This window comes from Orcinus orca, chromosome 2, assembly GCF_937001465.1.
Source record: "Orcinus orca chromosome 2, mOrcOrc1.1, whole genome shotgun sequence".
NCBI classification, from domain to species: domain Eukaryota; kingdom Metazoa; phylum Chordata; class Mammalia; order Artiodactyla; family Delphinidae; genus Orcinus; species Orcinus orca.
In genome coordinates, this window is record NC_064560.1 from 156,295,077 (window position 1) to 156,322,968 (window position 27,892).

Sequence of the window (27,892 nt, forward strand, 5' to 3'; positions counted from 1 at the left end):
CTTGTTTATATAGTTAATTGGTGGCATTTACTATGTCAAATGTAACTTTGTAACTTTCTTCTTCCTATATAAGTCCTAGGAGTCACCCATCTCAACAACTCAGGTATTTTTCAAAATCGGTGAAATTTTATCATTTGGGTTCCTAAAATAAATATAATGTAGGAGAGAATAATAATTTCATGATCATTTATTCAATCCACAGCTTGGCCTTAGCTCTTTTCCATTCTTAGTTTGGAATTTCAGTTTCTCTTTGGAGTTTCCTTTTGGAGTTTCAAAACTTGGTCAGAGAACTTGGATGAACAGGAAATCAGTCTCAGAGAGAGTAGATTTAAGTATTTTTGTAATTATTCTTGAGGTTCTTTGCAAAACGTTGTTTTGCTTTTATATAATATGTACTCATTACAGAGAAATTGGAAATATAAATAAGAAAAAATTTTTTAAATCCCATTACTACTTTGGCATTTAGTTGTCTATTGTTAGTTATTTATTTTTTGTATCCATTGCTGCATAACACATGGCCCCAAACTTAGTGGCATAAGACATTTTATGATGCACACAGAGTCTGTGTGTCAGGAATTCAGACAGGGGACCAAGGAGTGACTTTTCTCTGTTCCAAGATATTGGGGCCTCATCCGGCAAGAGAACTGCTAGTGACTCACGAGCTGTGCCTGGAATCATCCGGTGGCGTCTTCACTCACAGATGTGCTGGTTGCCCTGGGATGACGCAGAGGCCAGACTCGGCTGCAATTCTTTTTTTAAAACTTTTTTTTTTTTTTTTTTGCGGTACGCGGGCCTCTCACTGCTGTGGCCTCTCCCGCCGCGGAGCACAGGCTCCGGACGCGAAGGCTCAGCAGCCATGGCTCACGGGCCCAGCCGCTCCACAGCACGCGGGATCCTCCCGGACCGGGGCACGAACCCGTGACCCCCGCATCGGCAGACGGACCCTCAACCACTGCGCCACCAGGGAAGCCCTCGGCTGCAATTCTTGATTGGAGTCTGGAGCATCTAGGTTTGGCCTCCCTGTATGATTTGGGATTCTCACAGCATGGCGGTTGGTTTCTGAGAAGAATTATCCAGAGAAAGTGAGCAATTATCCAGGAGAGTGAGCATTCCAAGAGAACCAGGCAGAAGCTCCCTGACATTTTATAAATTAACTCTAGAATCCACATAGTGTCACTTCTGCTATACTCTTTTGGTCAAAACAGCCACAAGCTTGCCCAGATTCAAGGGGAAGGGGACACAGACCCCACCATTTAATGGAAGAAGTACCAAAGAATTTGAGGGCCAAGTTTAAAACATATATCTTGTAAGACTTTTCTGTATGGCTTACACAATAGACTCATATACACACACATATATATTAAATACTTTTTTTTCCTACCACACCATGTGGCTTGTGGGATCTTAGTTCCCCGAACAGGGATCAAACCTAGCCCCCCAGCAGTGGAAGCACAGAATCCTGGTGATTGGCATCTGGAGTGGGGGCAGTCTTGCAGGACTAAGCCCTAACCTGTGGGATCTGACGCTATCTCCAGGTGGTGTCAGAAGTGCGTTAAATTGTAGAACGCTCAGCTGGTGTTGCAGAGAACTGTTTGGTGGGGGGAAAACCCTCACATATCTGGTGATAGAAGTGTTGTTGAGTGTGGTAGTAGTATGAGAGTAAAAGAGATACACAGAAAAACTGAGTTTTTCCTACACAGTAGTGGTATCTCATTGTTTTAATTTGCATTTCTCTGATGACATGATGTGGAGTATTTTTTCAGATGTTTATTTGCCATCTGTTTATCTTCTTTGGTGAGGTGTCTGTTTAGGTCTTTGGACCATCTTTTAATCAGGTCTTTGCTTTCTTATATTTTAAGAGCTCATTATATATTTTGGATAACAGTCTCTTATCAAATGTGTGTTTTGCAAATGTTTTCATCCACTTTGTGGCGTGTCTTCTCATGCTCTTGACTCTTCTATTTTCAACCTGTTCCTTTTGCACTTAACAGTGCATCTTCTACTTGATTGTTTTTCACATCAGGCTCCATTCTGAGAGGGTTGCTTTCTTGGTGCACATACTCTGGGCACAGGCTGGTGATCTCGGGTTCAGATAACTCAGAGGGCTTCCCTGGTGGCTCAGTTTTTAAGAATCCACCTGCCAATGCAGGAGACACAGGTTCAAGCCCCGGTCTGGGAAGATTCCACGTGCTGCAGAGCAACTAAGCCCACGAGCCACAACTACTGAGCCCACGTGCCACAACTACTGAAGCCCACGTGCCTAGAGCCCATGTTCCTGCAACAAAAGAAGCCACCTCAATGAGAAGCCTGCGCACCACAAAGAAGAGTAGTCCCCGCTTGCCGCAACTAGAGAAAAGCCCGCATGCAGCAATGAAGACCCAATGCAGCCAAAACTAACTAACTAACCAAATAAATTTATAAAAAATAATACTTGTAGATATTCTTTACTTAGGGCTTTGAAAGACAAGAGGGAGATTAGTTGAGATGATTGAATCCATATTATGGAATAAACTATGTATAGACATAGCTTATATGTAACTGTACACTATATATAGAGTTATAATAATTTACAGGTGTAATTAAATGACTATTTTTTCTATTTTCTGCATAGTACTTATCTCCAGCTCAAACATTATGTTTTCGATCATTTATTTTCTACCTCTTACAATAGAATGTAAGGGCTAAGATTACAAAGATTTTGCTCTGTTCATCACTGTGAGCCTAAAACAGCATCTGGCACATAGTAGCCTCTGTGTTCACATTTGATGAATAAATAACTCTGGGGTCCTGTATCCTTCAGATATTGGTGAGACCTTAAGGCAGTTGTAGCTAGAGGAAATGTGTCTGCCTTGGTTCTAGGCCAATCTCTTGTCTTCTCATCTTCAGATCTGCCTGTACCTTTCTCCAGATCTATCTTGTATCAAGTGATGACCGCATCACTTTATACCATCAGCAGAAGCCTTCATTGCAAGGAATCCTTTGTTCCCCCAACTGAAATTGCTCAGAGTGCAGATTTAAAGTACAGAGTATCCAAGAAATGTATTTTTATGGCTCTAGTTATAATGTATGTGACTCTAATTCTGCAAAATACTTGTTACAGCTGCCAGGAAATGCCCCTGAATGCTGGCTGTCAATTGCCTTCTGCAAGTGCTGTGGCAGCTGGAGGAGTCTCAGGAAGAAGAGAACAACTTTCAGTCTCTGCCTGGAAAATCCTCCATCCTACTCCCTCTGCTCAGGAGACCCCCTGTGCATTGTCACCTTGGCTAGGCTATCATGACTGGCTGGGTGAAAAATAAAACACATTACCTTGCTAGGGCTCCTATTTATATATGCACATGTGGTCCATATTGTGTATTAGGCATAGCAGAAGATACTCATTACTTTCTAATAGATTGTTATTATTGTTATTGATTGCATCACTGTTAGTATTTAGGGTTAATAATTAGGAAATATGTATCTAAAAAGTTACATGACACCAAAGAAGATACACAAATGGCCACTAATCATATGAAAAGATGCTCCACATCACTAATCTTAGGGAAATGCAAATCAAAATTACGAGATACGATACCTATTAAGATGGCCGTTATAAAAGTTTTTAAGAAGAAGAAAATAAGTGTGGCAAGGATGTAGAGAAATTGGAACAGTCATGCATCGCTGGTGGGAACGTAAAATTGAATTGTACATCCACTGTGGAGAGTGGTATGGTGGGTCCTCAAAAAATTAAACACAGAATTTAATCCAGGAATTCCACTTTTGGATATATACTCCCAAAACTGAAAGCAGGGACTTGATCAGATATTTAGACACCAATGCTGATAGCAACATTCACAATAACCAAAAGGTGGAATCCAACCAAACGTTCATCAACAGATGAATGGATTTAAGAAACGTGGTATATACATACAGTGGAATATTACCCAGCCTTAAGATGGAATGCAATTCTGACACATGCCACACATAGATGACATGCTAAGTGAAATAAACTAGTCACAAAAGGTCAAATACTGTATGGTTCCACTTATAGGAAGTACCTAGAGTAGTTAAATTCATAGAGACAGAAAGTAGAATGGTTGTTTCCTGGGGCTTGAGGAGGAAAAGAACGGGAAGCTATTACTTAATGGGTACAGAGTCTCAGTTTGGGAAGATAAAGTTCTGGTAAGGTATAGTGGTGATGGCTGCACAACAATGTGAATGTATTGTACTTAATGGCACTGAACTGTACACTTAAAAATGGTTAAGATTGGGCTCCCCTGGTGGCTCAGTGGTTAAGAATCCGCCTGCCAATGCAGGGGACACAGGTTCGAGCCCTGGTCAGGGAAGATCCCACATGCCACGAAGCAACTAAGCCCATGTACCACAACTACTGAACCTGTGCTCTAGAGCCCGCGAGCCACAACTACTGAAGCCCACGTGCCACAGCTACTGAAGCCCACGCACCTAGAGCCCGTGCTCTGCAACAAGAGAAGCCACCGCAATGAGAAGCCCATGCACCGCAATGAAGAGTAGCCCTCGCTCGCCACAACTAGAGAAAGCCTGCACGCAGCAAAGACCCAACACAGCCAAAAATAAATAAATTTATTTTTAAAATTATTGTTAAAAAAATGGTTAAGATCGGGGCTTCCCTGGTGGTGCAATGGTTGAGAGTCTGCCTGCCGACGAGTTCGTGCCCCGGTCCGGGAGGATCCCACATGCCGCGGAGCGGCTGGGCCCGTGAGCCATGGCCGCTGTGCCTGCGCATCCGGAGCCTGTGCTCCGCAACAGGAGAGGTCACAACAATGAGGGGCCCGCCTACCGAAAAAAAAAAAAAAAAAAAAGGTTAAGATGGACAATTTAATGTTATGTATCGTTTACCACAAGAAAAGACCCTCCAAAACACTTTGTCACCGTCTGGCATCCCCAAGGAAAATAAGATGGAATCTAGGTGATAAGGTCTAACCTCTTCCTTTGTGCTTCGTCTAGTTTCCCTCACTCATAGGTTGCTGCATCCAGAGGCCTTGCACCCAGCCTTTCACACCAGAGTTCCTGGTGCAAAATGGCCGTGCCACTCGTCCGGCCGCGTGCAGAAGCGCTGCGACCGACACTCAATTCAAGATGGTGGCACCCGGCACTTCCACTTTGATCTGGAGCCTGAGCAGCGCAGCTGTGCCTGGTCCTGAGAGAACTCCGCCCCCTCCCCCCTGATGAGATCCCTATAAAGCAGCCACACCTAACGCCCGTCGGGAGAACGTGTACTCTAGAGCAGGAGCTCCCATCTCTCCATTCTTTTTTTTTTTTAATTTATTTATTTATTTTTGGCTGCCTTGGGTCTTCATTGCTGTGTGCAGGCTTTCTCTAGTTGCGGCGAGTGGGGGCTACTCTTCGTTGCAGTGCGCAGGCTTCTCATTGCGGCGGCTTCTCTTGCTGCGGAGCACCAGCTATAGGGGCGCGGGCTTCAGTAGTTGTGGCTCGCGGGTTATAGAGCGCAGGCTCAGTAGTTGTGCCCCCCGGGCTTAGTTGCTCTGTGGCATGTGGGATTTTCCCGGACCAGGGCTCAAACCCGTGCCCCATGCATTGGCAGGCGGATTTTTTTTTTTTTTTGCGGTACGCGGGCCTCTCACCGTTGTGGCCTCTCCCGCTGCGGAGCACAGGCTCCGGACGCGCAGGCTCAGCGGCCATGGCTCACGGGCCCAGCTGCTCCGCGACACGTGGGATCTTCCCGGACCGGGGCACGAACCCGCGTTCCCTGCATCGGCAGGCGGACTCTAAACCACTGCGCCACCAAGGAAGCCCGGCAGGCGGATTCTTAACCACTGCGCCACCAGAGAAGTCCTCCATTTTTTAATCAAAGAAAAAAGCTTTCCTTTGCTTCTGAACCAAACTCTGTCGTGTTCTATGGCTGCAGTAACACCGAGCAGGAGTTCAACTCGAAAAGGTAAGTAACAACATTACATACAGCTGCATCTATTTCCATACTGAAAATGTAAATGAAAAAGAAGTAACAATAGTAGTAAACACTTAAGTTTACTGTTTGTCAGGCACTTTTCTAAGTGCTTTATATGAATTCATTTAATCCTGCCAACAGCCAATGAGACAGGTTTCATTATCATCTCCAATTTACAGCTAGGGAAATAGAGACACTGAGAGGTCAAATAACTGACAAAGGGTCGCACAGCTAGCAAGTGGTGAAGCCAAATCAAACCCAGCCCCCCAGAGAGAATCTCCCTTTCCTCACTGTGGCACATTGCTCCTCTAATCCCATAACATCCTAATATGAGTGCCGGGTTAACACATAAGTCCTCAAGGAGAGAATATAACCCTGCCCCATTAACGCAAATGAAACAGCTAACTGCTGCCGCCATGGCTCTATCATTCCCCCATTTCACAAGCTCTCATTTTTGAGAAGGCTCGAGGCCTTCGGGCAGTGAGGACTGTCGTGGCCCACGCCCGAGTTGGAAGAAGAATTTCCAGACACGAAGTATTTTAGAAAAGAGTGAGTTTACTGAGAACGAAGAGCAGAGCTAGTGAGGGGCGCTGCAGATACAGCGGGCCGACTTCCTGATAGACCAGGGAGAGTCGACCGCCTTTGTGGGCTAGTGGCCAACCTTTATAGCCTCAAGACAAAGAAAATTCCTGCTGGCGGATGGCATTAGGTGATTGTTCAGGGTGCTACAAGGTTGCTACATGGTGACTATTTTACCTACTATGGAGCTGGGGGGCTGTCCGGTTTAGATTAGGAGAGCCCATGGCAACAGTTGCTATGGGGGCTCGGTTAATTCCAGAATTTTTGTCCTGTGTCCTTGAGGTAGGGTGTCCTTGATATAGGGCTCCGCATTCCCCCCTCTTTTTATTTATGGACCAAATCTTTGGCCCCTTAACACCCCGCTCATGACTGACTATTTGCCTATCCCCATCTCGGGCCATAGGAACCCAGGTTATTGGGGAAAGGGGTGATGACTGTTCCTAGATTCTTCCTGCTGGACAGGGGCGTCGTAGGGGCCCTGGGTTCCCGATGCCCTCTCTCTGTCAGGGTGTATTTACGGAGGGAGATGAGAGCCCACAGAATGATAAGGTGGCTTGTTCCAACGTAGTCCGTGTGCCAGCTGGCTGGTAACCTTGTAGCACCATCTGGAACTGAATCTTTTGAACCTGTTGGGAGATGAACTTAGATAATGTGTTAATAATGCAGGGGCTAAACAACAAAACAAGGGCTATCAGGATTAAGGGTCCCAACCAGGGCAATAGCCATGTCCATATCTGGATCCCCATAGAGGAGAGGAGGCTGGAAAGCCAGCTGGGGCCCTGTCCTGCTCTCTCTTTTAAATCTTCTATTAATTTGATGTTTTTCTTTAGACTCTGGAGGTCTTCTTCAGCCTGGCCGGAGGCATTAATATAGAAGCAGCCTGTCTCATTTAGTAGGGCACAGACACCCCCCGCCTCAGCTGTTATAACATTCGGGGCCCTCCTATTTTGTAAAACTACATCGGCCAGAGAGCCTAGGGCTGACTGCTGTTTCTCAGTGGCTGCTACTGTAGCCTTCCAAGACTCCTGGACGATGATGGTGAGATGGAGAACGCTCCTGTCTAAGAGGGGTATGCCTGCAAACCAGAAAAGCCCTCTAAAGACACTATGTATTATTTTGGGCCAATCAAGAATTGGGTTATCATAACCGTGTCCCCCCCAATCAGTGGTTCGTTTTTGCCTCTTCCGGACAGGTCTTAAGGCCTCCTCGAGGAAGGACCCATGGTTGGGGATGCCTCCTGAGGAAGCTAAATCCTTTGTAGTCATAATGGTCACCTCTGGGACCTCAGCAATAATCGTGCAGGAGCCCCCAAAGTGTGGGAAGATCCAGATAGACCCCGTTACCGCATAGAGATGAAAATCCAGTGCCCCTCAAGGATACCCCCGTTGTGGGTCCCCAGATCCAGGCCCTGACCTTTTGGAAGTTTTCCTCTGGAAATAGACTGGGGTACTGTGGCCTAGGATTATATTGGGAAGGCCAAACTCCAAGGAAATAATCATCTACACATAAAGGGGAGATTCCGGGCTCTGACTGATTATGAGTGTGACGGAGGGACTGGCAAAACAAATTTCTGAATATTAGTTGAATTATGTTATATTTTGGAGGAGAGTCTTGTCGGGAGGTTAAGCTAAGTGTCTGGTGGTCACACCAATCCCCACATATTTCGTTCCCAGGGCCGAGCTTTTTATGGGGATATGGTCTTCATTAATATATTTCTTAGTCGCGTTTTTCCTTGAATTTCCCCAACACAAAGTGGAATTACCTTCATGTACATCATATTCATCCTCCTCTAACCAGGGATCCCATTCCAGGCTAGTGTGATTAAAACTGAGGGTGTAGTTACAAAGAGAGTCATTTAGCCAGCCCCAAAATGGGTCCCCATCCATCCAGGTTGGAGATAGTCCTTTAAATTATGTCTTTTCTGGTATGCATAATCCCCTGATTGTAGGTCGTGGGGCATCTGATCTTCATCCAAAAATAGATTACTGAGATAAGCTTCAGAAACAAACTTAGAGTGTCCTTTAATAATTCCATTAAACATTTTAGCAATATAACATAACAGCAAGGAACTATCTGGGAAGTGAGTCTTGGTAAACACAGACCTTAATTAAAAAAACTAGAATTTAATATTCAGTAAACATAATTTTTTTTCTTCATTGTGAGGGCATTAACCCTGTAGCCAGGGATGGCTTTATCCCATCAAATAAAAAATGAGGTTTGTCAAAAAGCCAAGTGGCTGTTTTGGATTTCCCTTAGCCCTGACTGTTTGATTGACAGCTATTGTTTACCCATTTTAAATTCCCTGATGTAGGAGTAGACTGCTGCCATGTTTTAAGGACATCAGGATGGCAAAAGTCTGGTAATGAGGGGTTAATTTTTGTAGAAGCAGAGTGCCATGATCTTCATAGATCATTGTGAAATAATATTTACTTTACCAAAGTAACAAAAGATTTTAAAAGTAAATACAAATCACTTAAAGGCAAAGAAATTTACATAGTCTGTTATTAAAAGCAGCATTCCAAGAAAACTTTGTTCTCTTAACAGAGAGAGAACCAAATTTCAGCCTGGTCTCAATAAACTTGGCCTAATGATTTATATAACTGTAATTGATCATATAGGCTTTTTGCTTGCGGAAATTTTTAGGAGTCTCAGACTGAACTTTTACAAGACCTCTCAGGGCCAGGAAAGTCACACCAAGGGCTTGTCACAGATTTTGCTTACCAGATCTAGGTGAATTCCTCCCCTTTCAAGGTTCCCAAAATACCTTGAAATTTCTGTACCTGTTGTGAGGTAGACTTCCTAATTTATCTGATAAAGCTGCTGAGAACCTAAGAGTTTCCCATCTCTGGAGGGAGCAGACAGACGGAAAAGGTAAATGTTTCAATTTTGCTTACAAAGGTATAATTTACTAAATTACTGTAAATCAGAATCAGTTTCAGGGGAATATTTTCCTTGCACCTGGAAAACAGATTCAAACCAGTAATTTTTCAGATAGAACCCATAAAATTATAACCGTATTTACCGGTTCATTCAGTCCTTTGTAATTAATTCTTTTTGTTAACAGCTTTATGAAGCCATAAGGTTTTTCATTAGAATTCTTCAATTTCTTACCGAGTTTAGCATTATAGTCTGCAAGTCAGAAACTTGTATTTATCCAAAAGTCCTTTTTTTTTTTTTGCGGTACGCGGGCCTCTCACTGTTGTGGCCTCCCCCGTTGCGGAGCACAGGCTCCAGATGCGCAGGCTCAGCGGCCATGGCTCACGGGCCCAGCCGCTCCACGGCATGTGGGATCTTCCCGGACCACCGAGTCCCCTGCATCGGCAGGCAGACTCTCAACCACTAGTGCCACCAGGGAAGCCCCAAAAGTCCTTTTTTATAAATCTTCTTGAAGAGGAAGCATTTTTGCAAAGACATTAGAGTGAAACTGTAAGTGTCTATAATGACAAAAGACTTGAGAAGGCATATTAAGAAGGCACGTTTAAAACCTGATTATAATAAAATTAACAAAGTAACTTGGTTACTGCTGTGGCACACAACACTTAAAGAAGCGATAGTTATTTACTTAGCCAAGGTAACAATAAAAGATTTCAAAGGCAACTACAGAACAGATCACTTAAGAAGTAAAGAAATTTAAAATCTGTTAACAAAGGCAGTTCAACAGTTTAAGAAAACTTGTCCTCTTAACAGAAGGAAAAGCCAAATTCAGGGTTTGCACCAGCTTACTTTTAAAATTCATTTACTTAATTAAATTTATTCTAAACTTAGTCAATCCTGCCCATGCATAAGACTCTTTCCTCAGGGTCCACTTTTCACAAAACTTTTTATCACTTTCTGTATCTCTCACCTTATTTTTCCATTCAGAAGCAGTCAACTCTAAATTAGACCTACTTCCTTTTTTCTTAATAAAATGTAATTCCATTCCTCATAACTTCTTTACTGAAAACACACATCCTACTTTCCTTAAGCAACCATGAACTGTCCTTTATATCAGTACTCTGTAGATTGGTAAACATAAATCCAAGTAATGATTCCTTGAAAAATGTGCTACTTACAGAAAATATCTCATTGAGCACCAAACACATTTATTAATAGTTCTAAACCTTTGTTTCTCTGTAAAAGGAAGCCAGTGTTCAGTAATTAAAGTTTCAGTATCTTATTTTATTTGGAAATGGACTAGTTATTTAATAAACTTCCATTCTTCAACTTAATTTAGCACAACTCTAAATATTTTAAATTGTCGAATATCTGGAGAGATTATTCTTAAGTAGACATTCCTAAAACATAATTATTCCTAAAAAGTTCACCCAAAGCTCTTATCTCATTTGTATTTCTTTTCTTAAAAGCTTCTTCACATTGAGTTATTTTCATTGCTGACAAATTTGCAACAGATATGGTAAGATCTTATTTAGTTTATATTAAACCTAGGCACAATAAAAGTATTAATGTTGATGTCTCGAAAGCCATGTCTTTATTAGTTAGATCAACAAACTTAAACATTAATACCAAGTATTAATTTAATATTGAATATTCCCCAGTTCACGTGAATCTGAAATTTATTTAGCTTAATTTTTCTTGTATTTAGAATTGTTTCATTTGTAAGCGCTTACTTTTCTTTTAAGCCAATTAAATAGAGCTAATTTACAAATTAACCTCAGCAGCATTATCCAAAGGCACAGACACATACTAAGACATACACATATATCCAGACAGTTAGGGATCTCATAGTTTCCGCTTGAGATTTAAAATGTCTCTTTGCCTCTTTTTTTTTTTCTTGGCTTGAAGTTCTACTAATTAACCCAAGGCTGAAGTCTCAGGCAAAGCGGGCTGTGTTTGTAGCTCAAGGACATGATAAGAGTTACCGTCAAACTTTTTTCCTTTTTCCTAGGCATATTTTTGTTCTCTCAGGGTCAGGATTCTGAAAAAAATATTTCAACAGGCTAGCTTTTCTAATTGCACATGCGAAAAGAACTCTTTTTGCAATTTCAAAAAAAGTTTTATTTTAACCAATTTTCTCCAGGGTCTAAAGAATATTGTGGCCATCCTGACCGAAGGAACCAAACTTGTTTTGAATTTGGGAAATGTCAGACATGGGAAAGGGAACATGGACTCTAATAGTGCCCATGTCTCCATTTGCTACTCCTCTTAAGGGAAGCTTATTAGAATCTGTTTCCTGGCTTTGGGCAGTCCTCCATCTTGTGTGTGGCGGGGAGAGGGGGCTTTCGCCCTGATAAGGGGGTGCCTGTTGGGGAGTTGTGGGTTGAGGCGGGGGCAGGGGCTGAAGCAAAGGTGTTGATGGGGTGGGGGACAGGAGAGATCGAGTAGAGGGTCGTCTAGGAGATCTGATGGAGAGGGAGACAGAGGGGGTCGGGAGGATAAGGCAGCAACAGAAAGACACATGTGGCATGAGTCCCTCAGATCTGGATTCTGGCTAAGGGCCATAAAGTCTGGACGTAAGGAACCTCTGGTCCTTTCCTTGTTTCCGGCAAAAGAGATCAAGTGGGAGGATCATGTCATAATTTACTGCGCCATTAAGAGGCCATGGTTCTTGGTCCCCCAGTTTATACTGGGGCCAAGCCGTGTTGCAAAAGAAAATGAGCCTCTTCTTTTTGAGATTTTCAGGGTCAAATTTTTCCAGTTCCTGAGGATACAGCCAAGGGGTGAGTCTGTGGGAGGCTCCCGAGACGTACCAGAACCCATTCTTAGCCTGTATGCCGTAGAATGGGGGTACTGAGAGTCACCGGCTGACAGAAAGGCGTCCCCTTTGTCCCAGGTATCTCTCCATGTGGCTAAGGCACAAAATGGGCCGACGTCCCAGCAATCGCGTCCGACCCTGAGAGGTGACCCCTGAGCGTGTGACTAAGGCACAAACCGTGAGACTGAGGCACAAACTGTGCGACTAAGGCACTTTGAGACTCGGGCAGGGAAAGAAAAAAAGAGAGAGATTCCTGGGACCCACCGGGTGACTCACCATTTGGCAATTCCCTGAAACATGAAAAGGCACTCCTGGGATGGCTCAGAGGTAACACCTAGGCTCCTGTAAGTCAATCCAGACTGAGAAAAAGGTGAAAGTAACAGAGAAGACAGGCTGAGGAATCGGCCTCGTAGTCCTGCCGGGAAGGCAGTGGCCAAGGGCTGGGGGCTCAGTGTTTTTTTTTTTTGTTGTTGTTGTTGTTTTGCGGTACGCGGGCCTCTCACTGCTGTGGCCTCTCCCGCCGCGGAGCACAGGCTCCGGACGCGCAGGCTCAGCAGCCATGGCTCACGGGCCCAGCCGCTCCGAGGCATGTGGGATCTTCCTGGACCGGGGCATGAACCCGTGTCCCCTGCAACGGCAGGTGGACCCTCAACCACTGCGCCACCAGGGAAGCCCTCAGTGTTTTGCTTGAACCAGTATGTGCCCCACGGTGCATGGAAGTTGTCTTGCTGGGGGCAGATGCTCTAACAGCCTGGCCTGTTCCGTGACCCCCTTATCCTTTCACGGCATTCTTCAAGCGGCAGGTGCCCTGATGGCTTTTAAATGCCTGATCTGTGCCTGAATAGCAGCTGGCCTTGTCCTCAGTCAGAAGGAAGACAGAGGGACCCTCACCCGTTCTGGGCGGCAGTTACTGGGGTGAAGTGAACTGTGGAGCCTTCGGAACACACCAGGGTGTGGCCCTGGCCAGAGTCCTCTGTTGCTTCCATGGTAACTTGCCTGTTCAAAGAAGGTCCCAAGAAATGAGGAGAGGAGGTCGGGGGAGGAGATCCCCCAAGAGATGTCCCCGTAAGGGCCACTAAAATGTCGTGGTCCACGTGCGGGTTGGAAGAAGAATTTCCAGACACGAAGTATTTTAGAAAAGAGTGAGTTTACTGAGCACAAAGAGCAGAGCTAGTGAGGGGCGCTGCAGATACAGCGGGCCGACTTCCTGATAGACCAGGGAGAGTCGACCCCCTTTGTGGGCTAGTGGCCAACCTTTATAGCCTCAAGACAAAGAAAATTACTGCTGGCGGATGGCGTTAAGTGATTGTTCAGGGTGCTACAAGGTTGCTACATGGTGACTATTTTACCTACTATGGAGCTGGGGGCTGTCCGGTTTAGATTAGGAGAGCCCATGGCAACAGTTGCTATGGGGGCTCGGTTAATTCCAGAATTTTTGTCCTGTGTCCTTGAGGTAGGGTGTCCTTGATGTAGGGCTCCACAAGGACTAGACTATTCTAAACTGTTCCTGCGATTGGACTCAACAGATTGTTTGGCAAACACCGATGTGTGCCCTGCGCGGGGATCCTCTGGGATATCCTTAATTTTTTTTTTTTTTTTTTTTGGTACGCGGGCCTCTCACTGCCGTGGCCTCTCCCGCCGCGGAGCACAGGCTCCGGACGCGCAGGCCCAGCGGCCATGGCTCACGGGCCCAGCCGCTCCGCGCATGTGGGATCCTCCCGGACCGGGGCACGAACCCGCGTCCCCTGCATCGGCAGGCGGACTCCCAACCACTGCGCCACCAGGGAAGCCCCTTAATTTTTCAATTACGACATGAGCATTTCATCTTGTATTGGCTGGTACACAGTAAATGGAGCAAGTGGAAGCCAGCCGATTTCCAGAGTGGCAGAAATCTCAAAAATCCCAAACGAGAATCATTTAGTTCTCACATTCTGTGGCATTCTCTCGCAGAAGTACAAAAAAGCAGCACTGACATGCCATTTCCACTCTCCCATCTCTGATGGACATGCACTCTGGAAAGAAGAGCAGTAGGCACTGGGCTATGCCTGGGAGATTAGCCATGAGGATTGTGGTCTTTGTTGTGCTTTGATACGATTTCAGCGTCTCTCCATTAAGAGTAGCAGAATTGAGTCTAACCATCATACTTGAAATTACCTTACTTTACAGAAGCCATCATCTGTGAAACTTTTCAATTTTTCATTGTGATAATAGTAAGAGTGGCATTAATTGAGAGCTTACTAAGTGCCTGGCACTATACTAAGCACTTTATGCATCTTATCTCATTTCCACCTCACAACAACTCTTTGAGAAGTATTCTTACCTGCATTTTACAGGTGAGGAGGCCCGGAAAGTTTAAGAAACTGCCGAAGTCCACACATCTGCAAAGAGACAGAGCCAGGATTCAAAGCAAGGTCTTTATGAATCTGTTGCTCGTGCTCTTAACTGCTTAGTTATGCACTTTGTTTTAAGACTGCATTTACCTTAATTCTCTGATAGATGAAAAGAAACACCGGTAGGATTTTGTTAGGTTGAATGATGCGAAAGGGTTGTTTTTGTAGGTCAAAACAGTAAGATATTGGCAGTTTCATAGAAGCCAATCTAATAATTCATAACTGAGCAACGAATGAATTTTCTTTTTCATATCCTGAGCATGCTAATGGGCTAATGTGCACAAAATTATGGATCACTGTTAAGTTCTGGCATCATCTTGAAAATGTAGGTGTCGCTTGATAGCTCTGTTGGAACCCTGGGGCCACCCTCCTCCATATAAACTTTATAGAAAAGAAAGTCCCCGGGGAGAGCAGGGCTACGGAATTCTTTGTGGGCCACATATGGGCAGAGAAAGTGCTCTCTATACTGCCTTTTTAGGGAGATGATAGGCGCTGCCTGTGATGGGATGCTTCAGGTTTTTAGTTTCTCTTCTCTCCAAATAGTATTTAAATATTTGCATTATTTGGAGTGTTAAAGGTTACCTCTGAATATCTCTTCACTTCATTATCCTATAGTGGCAATTACAATTTTAATACACACACACTCTGTGTGTACACATATACATAGTTTAGTTAATGTTGATTAAGAAAAACTCTCTTCCTCTCAAAGCAGTGCATTTCTCTCTTCCTTCTCATTTATATCAAAACAGCCTAAAATAGGTCTTTACAATAATACAATAGAATACTGAAGTTTTTAAAAAGGAAGGAAATTCTGACACATGCTGCAATATGGGTGAACCTTGAGGACATTATGCTAAGTGATATAAGCCAATCACAAAGCAATAAATAATATATGATTTCACGTATATGAGGTATCTAGGTAGTCAAACTTATAGAAAGCAGAATGGTGGTTGCCAGAACCTTGGGGGAAGGGGAAAATGGGGAGTTATTGTGGAATGAATATAGAGTTTCAGCTTTGCAAGAAGGAAAAGTTCTGGAGAGTCATCGTACAGCAATATGAATATACTTAACACTACTGAACTGTCCACTTAAAATGGTTAAGATGGTAAATTTTATGTTATGTCTATTTTACCACAATTAAAAAAAAAGATTGATGTTTAAAAACAGTCCAGTTTTCCCAAGATTTCTTATTAGTATATGGGACGATGTGTGAGTTGTCTATGAAGATTATTTTAGAATGCAAAACAAAGACAGCAATCGATTCTTCTTTTTAAACTAGTCCTTAAAAGCTCTCTGAATAGAAAAAGCTTGTTGACAATTTTTCATTTAATGCCAGATTTGCTACATTTTACATATAAGCAACTACAGGCTTTGAATATAGTTGTTGTATGCTCTTTCCAGCACAAACATGGAGCTTTAAAAATATATTGACAGGGCTTCCCTGGTGGCGCAGTGGTTGGGAGTCCGCCTGCCGATGCAGGGGACACGGGTTCGTGCCCCGGTCCGGGAAGATCCCACATGCCGCGGAGCGGCTGGGCCCGTGAGCCATGGCCGCTGAGCCTGCGCGTCCGGAGCCTGTGCTCCACAACGGGGGAGGCCACAACAGTGAGAGGCCCGCGTACAGCAAAAAAAAAAAAAAAAAAAAAAAATATATATATATATATTGACAGTGGGTTCTCTCATCAGTTTAATGGCCTAAGGCAGAATTTTATACTGTTACACATTTTTTAAGAGCATAGCAATTCCAAACACAAGACTTTTTATCCTTTCCTCCATGCTCAAGTATCCTAATGAGTAGCTTCATGAAAATCAGGACCAGATTTATATCTTATTTAAGCTTTAATACTGCTAACTGAAAGTGTATCAAAGATTTTTGCTTTTTTTTTCCTTTTCTCTTGTTGAGGTGACAGGAAGTTATGTCTTTGTTCTTAAAATGCAGGAGGATAAAGAATATTTTATATAACTGTTCAGGGTAACACTTAAGCCTCATGGCTAATCCTGTGTGAATGGAAGCTCAGTGGACAAAGGTGCAGGTGTAAGGGTTAGGAGCTTAAGAGAAGTCACAGGTGTTTTACAGGAATAAGGTAATTATGATGTGTCACAAATGAAGAGGTCGGAAAGTCAAATGCGATGGACAAAAAGAGCACAAAGATACTATCTGTAATTATGAAACTTCAAGATCAAAGAATCTAAATATTTACTACTCATTGTTGAGTTAGCTCAAAAATCATTTGAGGTTGTGATAAGCTGCCATAACAGAAAATCTTATTAGAGGAGTCAAAAAATAGGGGATAATTTTTCTCATTACAAAAAGCCCAGAGGCTTGTGGCTACTGGCATTGGTTGAATAGATTAAGCTGTTATGACCATTGTCTGAGTCAGTGGACCTCATGCTTTTGGGCCCAGAACCTCTTTAGAGTATTAAAAATTATTGAGGACCCCCAAAGAGCTTTTGTTTATGTGGTTATATCTATTGATATTCGCTGTGTTAGAGAAATTATAAGTTTCAAAAATTATTTATTAATTCATTTGAAAATAATAAGCCAATTACAAATTAACATATTTTGTGAAAAATATACTTTCAAAACAAAAAGAAAAAATCAGTGAGAAGATTGGCATTGTTTTGAAATCTTTTGAATGTCTGACTTAATAAAGAATAACTAGATTCTCACATCTCCTGCAGTCAATCTGTTGGGCCACGGTCATTTGGTTGAAGTATATGAAGGAAATCTGATCTCACATAGCTACATAGTTAGAAAAAAGATGACCTTGAAAATGCCCTGAAAAGGCCTAAGGACCCCTGGGAGTCCTTAGGCCACACTTTGAAAACTACTGGACTGGATGATTCTTTTCCTCATGTTTGTTCCCTCCTAGTGAAAAGATGACTATTGTACCTCTGGTTTTTGTTTTCGAAGCAGAAAGAAGAGGGAAAATATGGGGATTTCTCATAAGGCTTTTCTTCTCTGTAAATTTCCTCTTCATCTCATTAATCATAACTGGATAATAAACCATCATCAGACCTATCATTAACCAAGGGGTGTAAGAAGATCATGACTGATTTAGAACTGGGACCACCCTGGGGCTGGGGTAGGATTTACCATCTGTGAAATTAAGAGCTTTCCCTCAGATTTAGCAGAAAATACAGGATGTCCAGTTAAATTTGAATTTCAGAAGTCAGAGTGGCCATCTGCTTCAGGAGAACTGTCTCTATGAGGCAGGATGGCTGCTGAAGGTGGGATTAGGGGATGCAGAGAAGAGAAATCAGCTAGCGGAAAGCAGCGAGCAGGAGTTTGTTTCTGGGCTTTCACCACCCACGGGTGCAGAGAGGGCCTCTGTGCTGCAGGTGACAGAAGCGTGGCCAGCACAGCATAACGGAGCAGAAACAAAGAGGAGAGGCCAGTCTGCCTGGCAGCACAGAATGTTAGAGGAGCCCTGCAGGACCCAGTCCTGAGGTTTGGTCCCTGGATTCCAAGTGCTGAGGAAGACAGACAGGCTATAAGAATGCAGTCTCACTGTCCCCACCCCTCCTTTCCAACCTCTCTCCCTTCCAGGTCAGAAGCAGTTATATTTGCATTTTCTACTGGTGAATCTATATTTATCGATCTTCAGATTTCAGAAATGATCACCGCCTTTTCAGTACTAATTCTCAGTACTAATTTATGCCTCAATAAGGTTGTAAGGAAGCAAAACCAATGGAAACATGATGCTTTTTTTTTTCTTTTAATTGGGGTATAGTTGTTTTACAATGTTGTGTTAGTTTCTACCATACAGTGAAGTTCCCTGTGCTATATAGCAGGTTCTTATTAGTTACCTATTTTATACATATTAGTGTATATATGTCAATCCCAATCTCTCAATTCGTCCTTTTTTTTTCTTAAAGCAAATCCTTTCCCTGGGCAACAAACAAGTGGCAAAATAAATTCTTTTAATCATTCATTTATTCACTTAACCTATTTTATGTGCCTTTTCTATGCCAGGCTCTAAAGGTGAGCTAAAGGTGAATTAGACGTGGTCTCAGACTGTTAGTAGAGGGAGGGAGCTATGTAAAGAAATATCTAATAGCAACAAAAAGAAATAATGCTAATAAAATCTTTAGTAGAGAAATGAACGAGATAACATTTATTGTCAAGCATTGAATGAAATGTTCTATATTAAGGAAATATATCAAATTCAGTAAGTAATATCAATAATCAAATTTAACCCTCCTGATATGCATATGTTATAAGCATTATTATTATCTTCATTTGGTTAGCAGATGAGAAAACTGCTTCTTTCTGCTTCAAAAACAAAAACCAGAGCTCAGAGACATTTAAAGATTTGCCCACATTAGTAAGTAGCGGGAGTGGGATTCGAACTGGTGACCTCTGGCAGGTGAGGAAAGGTTTCAGTGAGTAGGTGATCCTTGAAAAACAATTAGGTGTTTCCTAGTAGGAAAGAGAGAGGGGATGGTTTAAGGGTAGGGCAATCCAGGAAAGAGGAGAAAGTGTACAGGATGCACCCAGGCTGTGGGGAAGCAGGGAGCAGTTCTGAGAAAGCTGGACATGGGCAGGGTTTGGTGTGAGGAGTGGGGGAAGGCTGGTGAAGAAGGCAGGGCAGAGCACAGGGGCCTTGAGTCTTACTGAGGAACGGCGGGTTTGTTCCATCAAAGGTACTTAGGCAGGGGACTCACAGGATCAGATGTGCATTTCAGAAAACTTACTCTGACAGCAGTGTAGAGAAAGGATGGCAGGAAACTATTTGTCTCCCTGGCTCAGGAGACCAGGAAAGTAATGCCACTCCTGAGAATATAACTTAGAGAAACTCTCAAAAATCTGTTCAAAGAGAGGGATGCCAAACTGTTTGCATTAGCAAAAATATCCTAAATGTCCTTCAACAGAGAATAAATAAATAAATTGTGGTATAGTCACATGACAAAGTACCACATGGTAGTTAATGTGACTGAATCAGGGCAATGTATGTCAACAGGAAGAAAACATGAAATTGAGTGAGGCAAACAAGTTGCAGAGGGTATGTAAGGTAGATGTCATTTTAGTCAAATTTTAAAACCTACAAAGCAATGCTTTAAATTGTTAATCAATTCATAAATATCTAGAGAAAACATACATGAGATTGATAACAGCAAATTCACGAGAATATGCTGGGGAAGGGGGGACTTGGGAATGGGGGACAGGTTAGTCAAGTGGGCTTAAATATCTATATCTATATTTACAATGAAATCTACATCTATATCTTCATTTCTTTAAATAAAATGGCAGATATGACAATGTTAAGATTTTGATGACACTGGTAGTCAGAACACAGTTCATTACATTATTCTCTATACTCAGCTGTATATTTCACATATAACATTAAAAAAAAAAGTGGATTCAAAAGTGTACGCTTTCTCCAACAAAAAGAAAGTAAAGAAAGAGAAAGCAGCACTCAGGCAGTAGTATAGTCCAGAGATAGGGAGCTGGGAGACCACTGCAATGTTCAGGCAAGAGGTGATGGGGGCGTGAACTGAGGTGGTGGCAGTGGGAATGGAGAGGCCATGAGAGATGGGAAGTAGGTGACTGTGGGTTGATGGGAAGTGGGGGAAAGAGTAGAATCCAAATGTCTTCCAGCATTGAGGTTGCGTTACTGGGTGGTCGAGCAGGTGGTGGGACTAATCACCAAGAAAGGGAACATAGGAGAAGAAGCAGGTCTGGTTGGGGGTGGTACGTGGAGATGGCTTTCAGACACGTTCAGTCAGAGGCACTCTCAGGAAGAAGCGTCGGATACGTCATTTGATATTCACACCAGGAGTTCAGGGTCCGGGGTAGAAATAGAAATTTGGTCATCACCAGCATTTGGGGGAAACCATGAAAGTAAATAATGAGATTACAAGTCTTACTGTAGGAATAAATATAGATGCATAATGTGGATGACGATGAAAATAAATGTTAATGGAAGGTGAAGTCAGGTATGAGAAGTATGATATGTAAGTAAAATATGAATCCTAACTTTTACTCATTGTACTTGAAACTTTTAAAAGAAGTAGTAACCTGCATCCGACAAATTACATGTCTATGATCCAAAGTATGTGTTGTCTTAACCCCTCATCACCATGAAGAGGAACTCACTAAGGATCCGCGGAAAGTCTGACCTCTCTGCAGGGCAGTTTGGAACCAGCAAAAAGGCATCGCTAAATCACCAGTGGAAACCAACCTGATGCTGGTAAACCAGTCAATGCTCAGAATCACCTAGGGAACCTAGGTAAAAGCAATGCAGAGTCCAGACCGATCAGCTGGAACCCTGGAGCTGGGGCCCGGGGATCATAATTTCAAAAAGCTCTACAGGTCAGGCTGGTCGTCAGGACATCAGTTGGTCATCAGCTACAATATCAGCTACTGGACAGCAGCTGTCACCTGAAGTGGAGCCTGTCCATCTCCATCTGCCTTCTCCTCCATTGGGACCTTGAGCTCAATGTCTTTATGTCTCAGTTTCCTTAACCATAAAATAGGAACAAAAATAGTACCTACTCTTGGGGTAGTGGTAAGGATTAAATGCATTAATTTATGCCAAGTACTTAAAATAGTATCTGGCATATGTAAACATGCAATAAAAGATACTTACTATAACTATTATTTTTATTAATATATGTGAGAAGTGTACTGGGATACCATTCTGCTACTATTTTTGCTAACTAAAATATTCTAATGATTTTAAAAAAAGAATAAAATTCTACACTCAACTTGAGTCCTTTGTACTAAGATCTTCACTGCCCCTGTCTTCTAAGCCTCCTGAAGTAGTTGCCTTATCTCTTTCACTTCTTTGGCACAGAAAATTAACCTGAAGATATTGGAAGCCTGAAAGCATATTTTATGCATGAACTGGTCTGTGAGAGTTTTGGCATTTGAAAGAAGATGGATTTGTATTCAAATGGCTCTTATTACTAGCCAGGTGCCTCAGCAGACCCTGATGATATTCGGAGTTTCTGGCAGTTTCAGAGGAAGTATTTCCATGGTTAAGAAACTTGCTTCTGAGCAAATTTAGTTTGTTAGACTTCACGTCCATGCATGCCCTGAAGACCTAATTATACAGACTTCCTGAGGTAGATGTATCATATTACACCCACATTTTTGAATTATTACAGTGCATATATTCAATGGATTCTTAATCCAAATTGGTTCATAAAGGTGAAAAAGAACACGTCTATTATAGACATACTCTTTAGCAATCTTACTAATCTCATAATAACCATGCACCTTGAGTATATATATATATATATATATATTTTGTGTGTGTGTGTGTGTGTGTGTGCGGTACGCGGGCCTCGCACTGTTGTGGCCTCTCCCATTGTGGAGCACAGGCTCCAGACGCGCAGGCTCAGCAGCCATGGCTCACGGGCCTAGCCGCTCCGCGGCATGTGGGATCTTCCCGGACTGGGGGACGAACCCGTGTCCCCTGCATTGGCAGGCGGACTCTCAACCACTGCGCCACCAGGGAAGCCCTGTACCTTGAGTATATTTTATGAATATTGTGTTGAGTCATTGTGAGAGTTAGAATTCCTCTACATTGAAAGTTACTCAGTAGTTTTAATTTCATGAGAAGGTAATACATCTAAGATTTTGCCTGTTAAGTGGTTATTTCCAAATCATTACTAAAGCACATTTAAGAGCTAAATAAAAATGTAGCCAACTGAAAGAGGGCATGAAATGATGTAACACTGAAATTTCAACACATTAAAAATGCTCAATATCACTGTCAATAGGGAAATACAAATTAAAACTGCAAGGAAATACCACTACACACCTATTAGAATGGCTAAAATCAGAAACGCTGACAACACCAAGCGTGGCCAAGGTTATGGAGAAAATAGAACACTCACACATTGCTGGTGGGAATGCAAAATAGTACAACCACTTTGGAAACAGCTGGACAGTTTCTTTTAAAATTGAACAAGTATTAATATTTGACCCAGCAATCCCACTCTTAGGTATTTACATAACTAAGAGAAATGACAACTTATGTTCCCATAAAAACCTAAGTACAAATATTTATAGCACCTTTGTTCACAATTGCCCCAAACCGGAAGTGACCCAAATGTCCTTCAATGGGAGAATAGATAAATAATCTTCCACATATCCATATGTGGAAGGCCAAATAATGGCACCCTGGAAGACAACCATGTCCTAAACCCTGAAACCTGTGAATGTTACCTTATGTGGCAGAAAAAGGACTACACATGTGATTAAGGATCTTGAGAGAGAGAGATTCACATGTATCCTTATAAGAGGAAAGCAAAGGGAGATTTAACTCCAGACAGGTATAAGAGGAGGTACTGCAACCTCAAAGGCAGAGATCAGAGTGATGTGGCCATAAGTTAAGTACTGCTGGCGCCCACCTGAGGCTGGAAGAGGCAAAAAAAGGATTCTTTGCTAAGGCCTCCAGAGGCCTTGCCAACACTTGATTTTGGCCCAATAATACTGATTTCAACTTCTGGCCTCCAGAAATGTGAGAGAATACATATCTATTGCTTTAAGCCACCATGTCTGTGGTAATTTGTTATAGCAGCCATAGAAAATGAATACCCCGTACAATGGAATACAACTCAGTGATAAAAAGGAATGAACTATTGATATACACACTAACATAAATAAATTTCAAAATCTCATATGCTTAGTGAAAGAAACCAGACTCAAAAGGCTATATGCTATACAATTCCATTTATATAACATTCTTGAAAAGAGATAGTCATTAGTTGCCAGGGGTTAGGAGAGGTTGATTACAAAGGGGCAGCCTAAAGGAGTCTTTTTGGGACGATGGAACCCTTCTGAATCTTGATTGTGACAGTGGTATACACTTTATTTGTCAAAACTCATAGAACTGTACACCAAAGAAAGTAAATTTTGCTGTGTGTAAATTTTGAAATAAAATTTAGAAAAGAGGGGCTTCCCTGGTGGCGCAGTGTTTGAGAGTCTGCCTGCCGATGCAGGGGACACGGGTTCATGCCCCAGTCCGAGAAGATCCCACATGCCGCAGAGCTGCTGGGCCCGTGAGCCATGGCCTCTGAGCCTGCGCGTCCGGAGCCTGTGCTCCGCAACGGGAGAGGCCACAACAGTGAGAGGACTGCGTACCGCAAAAAAAAAAAAAAAATTTAGAAAAGAACTCAAGCTTGAGCAACCAGGAAAAATGCTGAAGTGTTAAACTTTCAAAGGGAAGTTGAAGTTCCTTTTAAAATATTGTTGCTATACAGGGTTGTGAATGAGAAGCAAGGAAATATTGGACGATGTTTACCAAAAATGCTAATTTAACTTCAAGAACACTGTAAATACCTCTTTTCTGACTTGCAGGGTCCAAAAACTTAAGCCATATGAGATGCACAGTCTTGTTACAGTGTGCTTAATGAAATGATTGAGGGCAAGCCATACAGAATAGAGTAACTGAGAATTCTAGGAGTACAGCTGTACCATTTCAAACTATCCTGGTCCCTGCTGAAGTCTGATATCACCTGGTGGCAGTTTATTGACATAAATATTGCTGGAGACAATTCTGGGCCCTGTGATGGGCTGAGTCTTCTGGGATAGCAGCAAAGATTCCAGGAATCTCTGGGTTAGTTGACACTTATCTTGATGGCCTTATCCAGGGAGATTGAGCCAAGAATATACCATACACGCAAGAACTCACTTTCAGCCTCTGTACTTCTTAAGACTGGAATTGTCTGCTGTTTCCCTGTTTGACCTAGCCCTCACCTCATTTCTCTGCAGAAGATAAGAATTTTAACTGGCCCCCGTTTTAGAAACAGGGTTGGAAGGATAATGGAAGTCAATTGAAAATTGCATTATATTTGAATTAATCTCATTGCAGGGTGTGTTATCACTGTTTAGTTTTTTTTTATGGTAAATGGGTCTAATTCATTATTTTTGAGAGCAATTAGAGAGCTGGCCAGTTATGTTAAGCCAGTCCTAGTTTGAGAAGAAAAAGTGTTGTTATCTTAAAATATGGTGATCCTAAGCCTGTTTTGCTCTCAGATCTATTCCTCATTCTTCTGCTCTGCGGGCCTATTTCCTAGGCCCTTATGTCAGTTAGACTCTAGCTGAGTTTGGCCAATGAGAGGCAGAATAATGGCCCCCAAAGATGCCCATGCCCTGATCTCCAGAACCTGTAAAAGTATTAAATGTTATATAGACATAGAGAATAGACTTATGGTTACTAACGGGGAGGGGAGGTGGGTGAGGGATGGACTGGGGGTTTGGGATTAGCAGATGCAAACTATCATATATAGAATGGATAAACAACAATGTCCTCCTGTATAGCCCAGGGAACTATATTCAGTATCCTGTGATAAACCATAATGGAAAAGAATATGAAAAAGAGTGTACATATATGTATCACTTTGCTGTGCAGAAGAAATTAACACAATATTGTAAATCAACTATACTTGAATAAAATAAATTAAAAAAAATTAAATGTTACATGGCAAAGGGGCCTTTGTAGATGTGATTAAGGTTATAGACCTGAGATGGGGAGATTGTCCTGGATTATCAAAGTGGACTCACTCTAATCACATGAGCCCTTAAAACAGAACCATCTCTGACTGGGAAGAGGACAGATGAGTCAGAATGGGTCTGAGAGATCTGAAGCATGAGAAAGACTTGATCTGCCATTGCTGGCTTTGAAGATGGAAGAAGGGGGCCATGAGACAAGAAATGTGGGGAGCCTCTAAAGGTTGAGAATCATTCTTATTTGATACCCAGTGAGAAAACAGGGACCTCAGTTCTATACTTGCATGGAGCTGAATTCTGTCAGCAACCTGAATGACTGTGCAAGTAAATTCATCTCGAGGGCCTCCACAAACAAATGTAGACCTGCCAACCCCTTGATTTAGGGTTTGTGAGGACCCTAAAAGGGGGACCCAGCTGAGCTGCACTGTACTTGGACTTCTGACCCACATAAACTGGGGCCCCTGGGTTCTGTAATATCAGTTCTTCCTCTTGTCCCTCCAGCTTGAGTGTCCTAAGAGCTTCTTGCTGTTACTATTATCTGAGATACCTTCCTGTCACTGAAAAAAAAATGCGAAACCTAGAAGATGAGAATTATGTTTTATTCAGTGGACCTGCTGAGGACTTGAGCCCAGAAGACGGCTTCTCACATAGCTCTGAGGGACTACCCTGAAGAGGTAAGGTAGGAGCCAGGATATATAGGAGTTTGGCAACAAAAAAAATTACTGTTAATTAAGGAAAACCAGAAATCTCAAGTTAATGAATTTAGCGCTTTTCTTTGTATAGGAAGGTGCAAGAGTTTGGGCTCATCCAAATCATTCCTTTGATATGCACCTTAACTACCTAGGGCCAGTATCCTGCTTTTCTCCTTCCTGAATTCCTTCTCAGGGTGCAGAGTCAGGGGCAGCTGCAGTGGCTGATGGCTTGAGGGCCACCACATCCTTTGTTGACTGAGATGGCAGATGACACTCTTCGTCCACATTCCGTTCCCTGTTCCACTTCTCAGCCTGTTCCACCTCCTGTGTTACCAACTCACTGTGGTAAATTCCTTCTGTTTTAAATACTCCAAGTGATTTTAGTTTCCTGATTTGATTCTGAGTGATAAATACAGGATAATTCTGGGGAATTTTTTGTTCTTTTTTCAGTGGTGGTCAGAAGGGAAGTACAATCATTTATTCATTCAACAAACATTCATTGGGAGTCTATGCTATGTATCAGTGTTGAACAGGGCAGACAAGGTCCTTGACCTCAATGAACTTTACATTGCAGTCAGGCAGACAGAATTTTAATTAATAGTCAAAGTAAAGTGTTAGTATTATGATAAGAATAAGGATCTGTAAGAACATAAAACAAGGGGTTCTTAAACTAATCTAAGGGCTAGAGAATGATTCTATAAAGAGGAGATATTTAATGAGATTTGAAGATTGAGTAGGGTTATCCAGATGATCCAAAATAGTTAATAAGTTTGGAATGGGGCTTTGCTGGAGAATAGGAGTAAAACAACCCTATTTTATTCTGCCGGAAAAGTTAAACGAGAAAAAAAAAATCCTGAACCTAATAAGCAATTACAGAAAAGAGGCAGGATCCAAGGTTAATATCTAAAATCAATCACCTTCCTATATATGAGTAATAAACAAGTGTAATTTGAAATTTAAAACTCATTATCATTTACATGAGCACCCATCAAAATAAAATACTTGGGTGTAAATCTAACAAAATATGTACAAGATTTTTATGAGGAAAACTACAAAACTGTACAAAATGTCAAAGAAGAACTAAACAAATGGAAATATTTCATATTCATGGACAGGAAGACTCAGTATTGTCAGGAGGTCAGTTCTTCCCAACTTGATCTATAGATTCAATGCAATTCCAAACAAAATCCCAGCAAGTTATTTGTGGATATAGACAAAAGCTGATTCTACAGTTTGTATGGAGAGGCAAAAGACCCAAAGTAGCCAACATAATATTGAAAGAGAAGAACAAAATTGGAGGATTGACACTACCCAACTTTAAGATTTATGATAAAGCTATAGTAATCAAGATAGTGTGTGTTGGTAAAAAAAAAAAAAAAAGACAAACAGATCAATGGAATAGAACAGAGAGCCCAGAAGTACAGTCACATAACTAAAATCAACTGATCTTTGACAAAGGAGCAAAGATAGTCTTTCCAACAAATGATGCATCTACGTGCAACAGCAAAAGCAAAAAAGAATCTAGATACAGACCTTACACTCTTTACAAAAATTAACAAAACATGGATCAGACCTAAATGTGAAACACAAAACTCTGAATTCCTAGAAGACAACATAGGAGAAAACCTAGATGATCTTGGGTGATGATAACTTTTTAGATACAACATGAAAGGCATAATCCATGAAAGAAATAACTGATAAGCTGGATTTCATTAAGATTAAAAACTTTTGCTCCATGAAAGACACTGTTAAAAGAATAAGAAGACAAGCCACAGACTGGGAGGCAGTATTTGTAAAAGATACATCTATAAAGGACTATTATCCAAAATATACAAGGAAGTCTTCAAACTCAACAATAAGAAAACAAACAACCTGATTAAAAAATGGCAAAAGCTCTTAACAGACACCTCACCAGAGAAGATATACAGATGGTAAATAAGCACATGAAAAGAAGTTCAACATCATTAGAGAATTGTAACTTAAAATGAGATGCCACTACACACTTGTTAGAGTGGCCCAAATCCAAAACATTGACAACACCAAATGCTGGTAAGAATGTGGAGAAAAAGGAACTCTCATTCGTTGCTGGTGGGAATGCAAAATGGTTCAGCCATTTTGGGAGACAGCTTGGTAGTTTCTGACAAAACAAAA

General features: G+C 42.1%; 1 protein-coding gene across 1 annotated transcript in view; it reads right to left on the reverse strand.

Moving 5' to 3' along the window:
* Positions 1-27,892, reverse strand: part of LOC125963474 (collagen alpha-1(I) chain-like) — a 77,252-nt gene that overhangs the window by 25,734 nt on the left and 23,626 nt on the right. The window contains exon 3 of the mRNA XM_049705859.1: positions 14,515-14,572. Within this exon, the coding sequence (XP_049561816.1) occupies positions 14,547-14,572 (26 nt within the window). The 3' untranslated portion in view covers positions 14,515-14,546. The remainder of the gene's footprint in view (positions 1-14,514; positions 14,573-27,892) is intronic.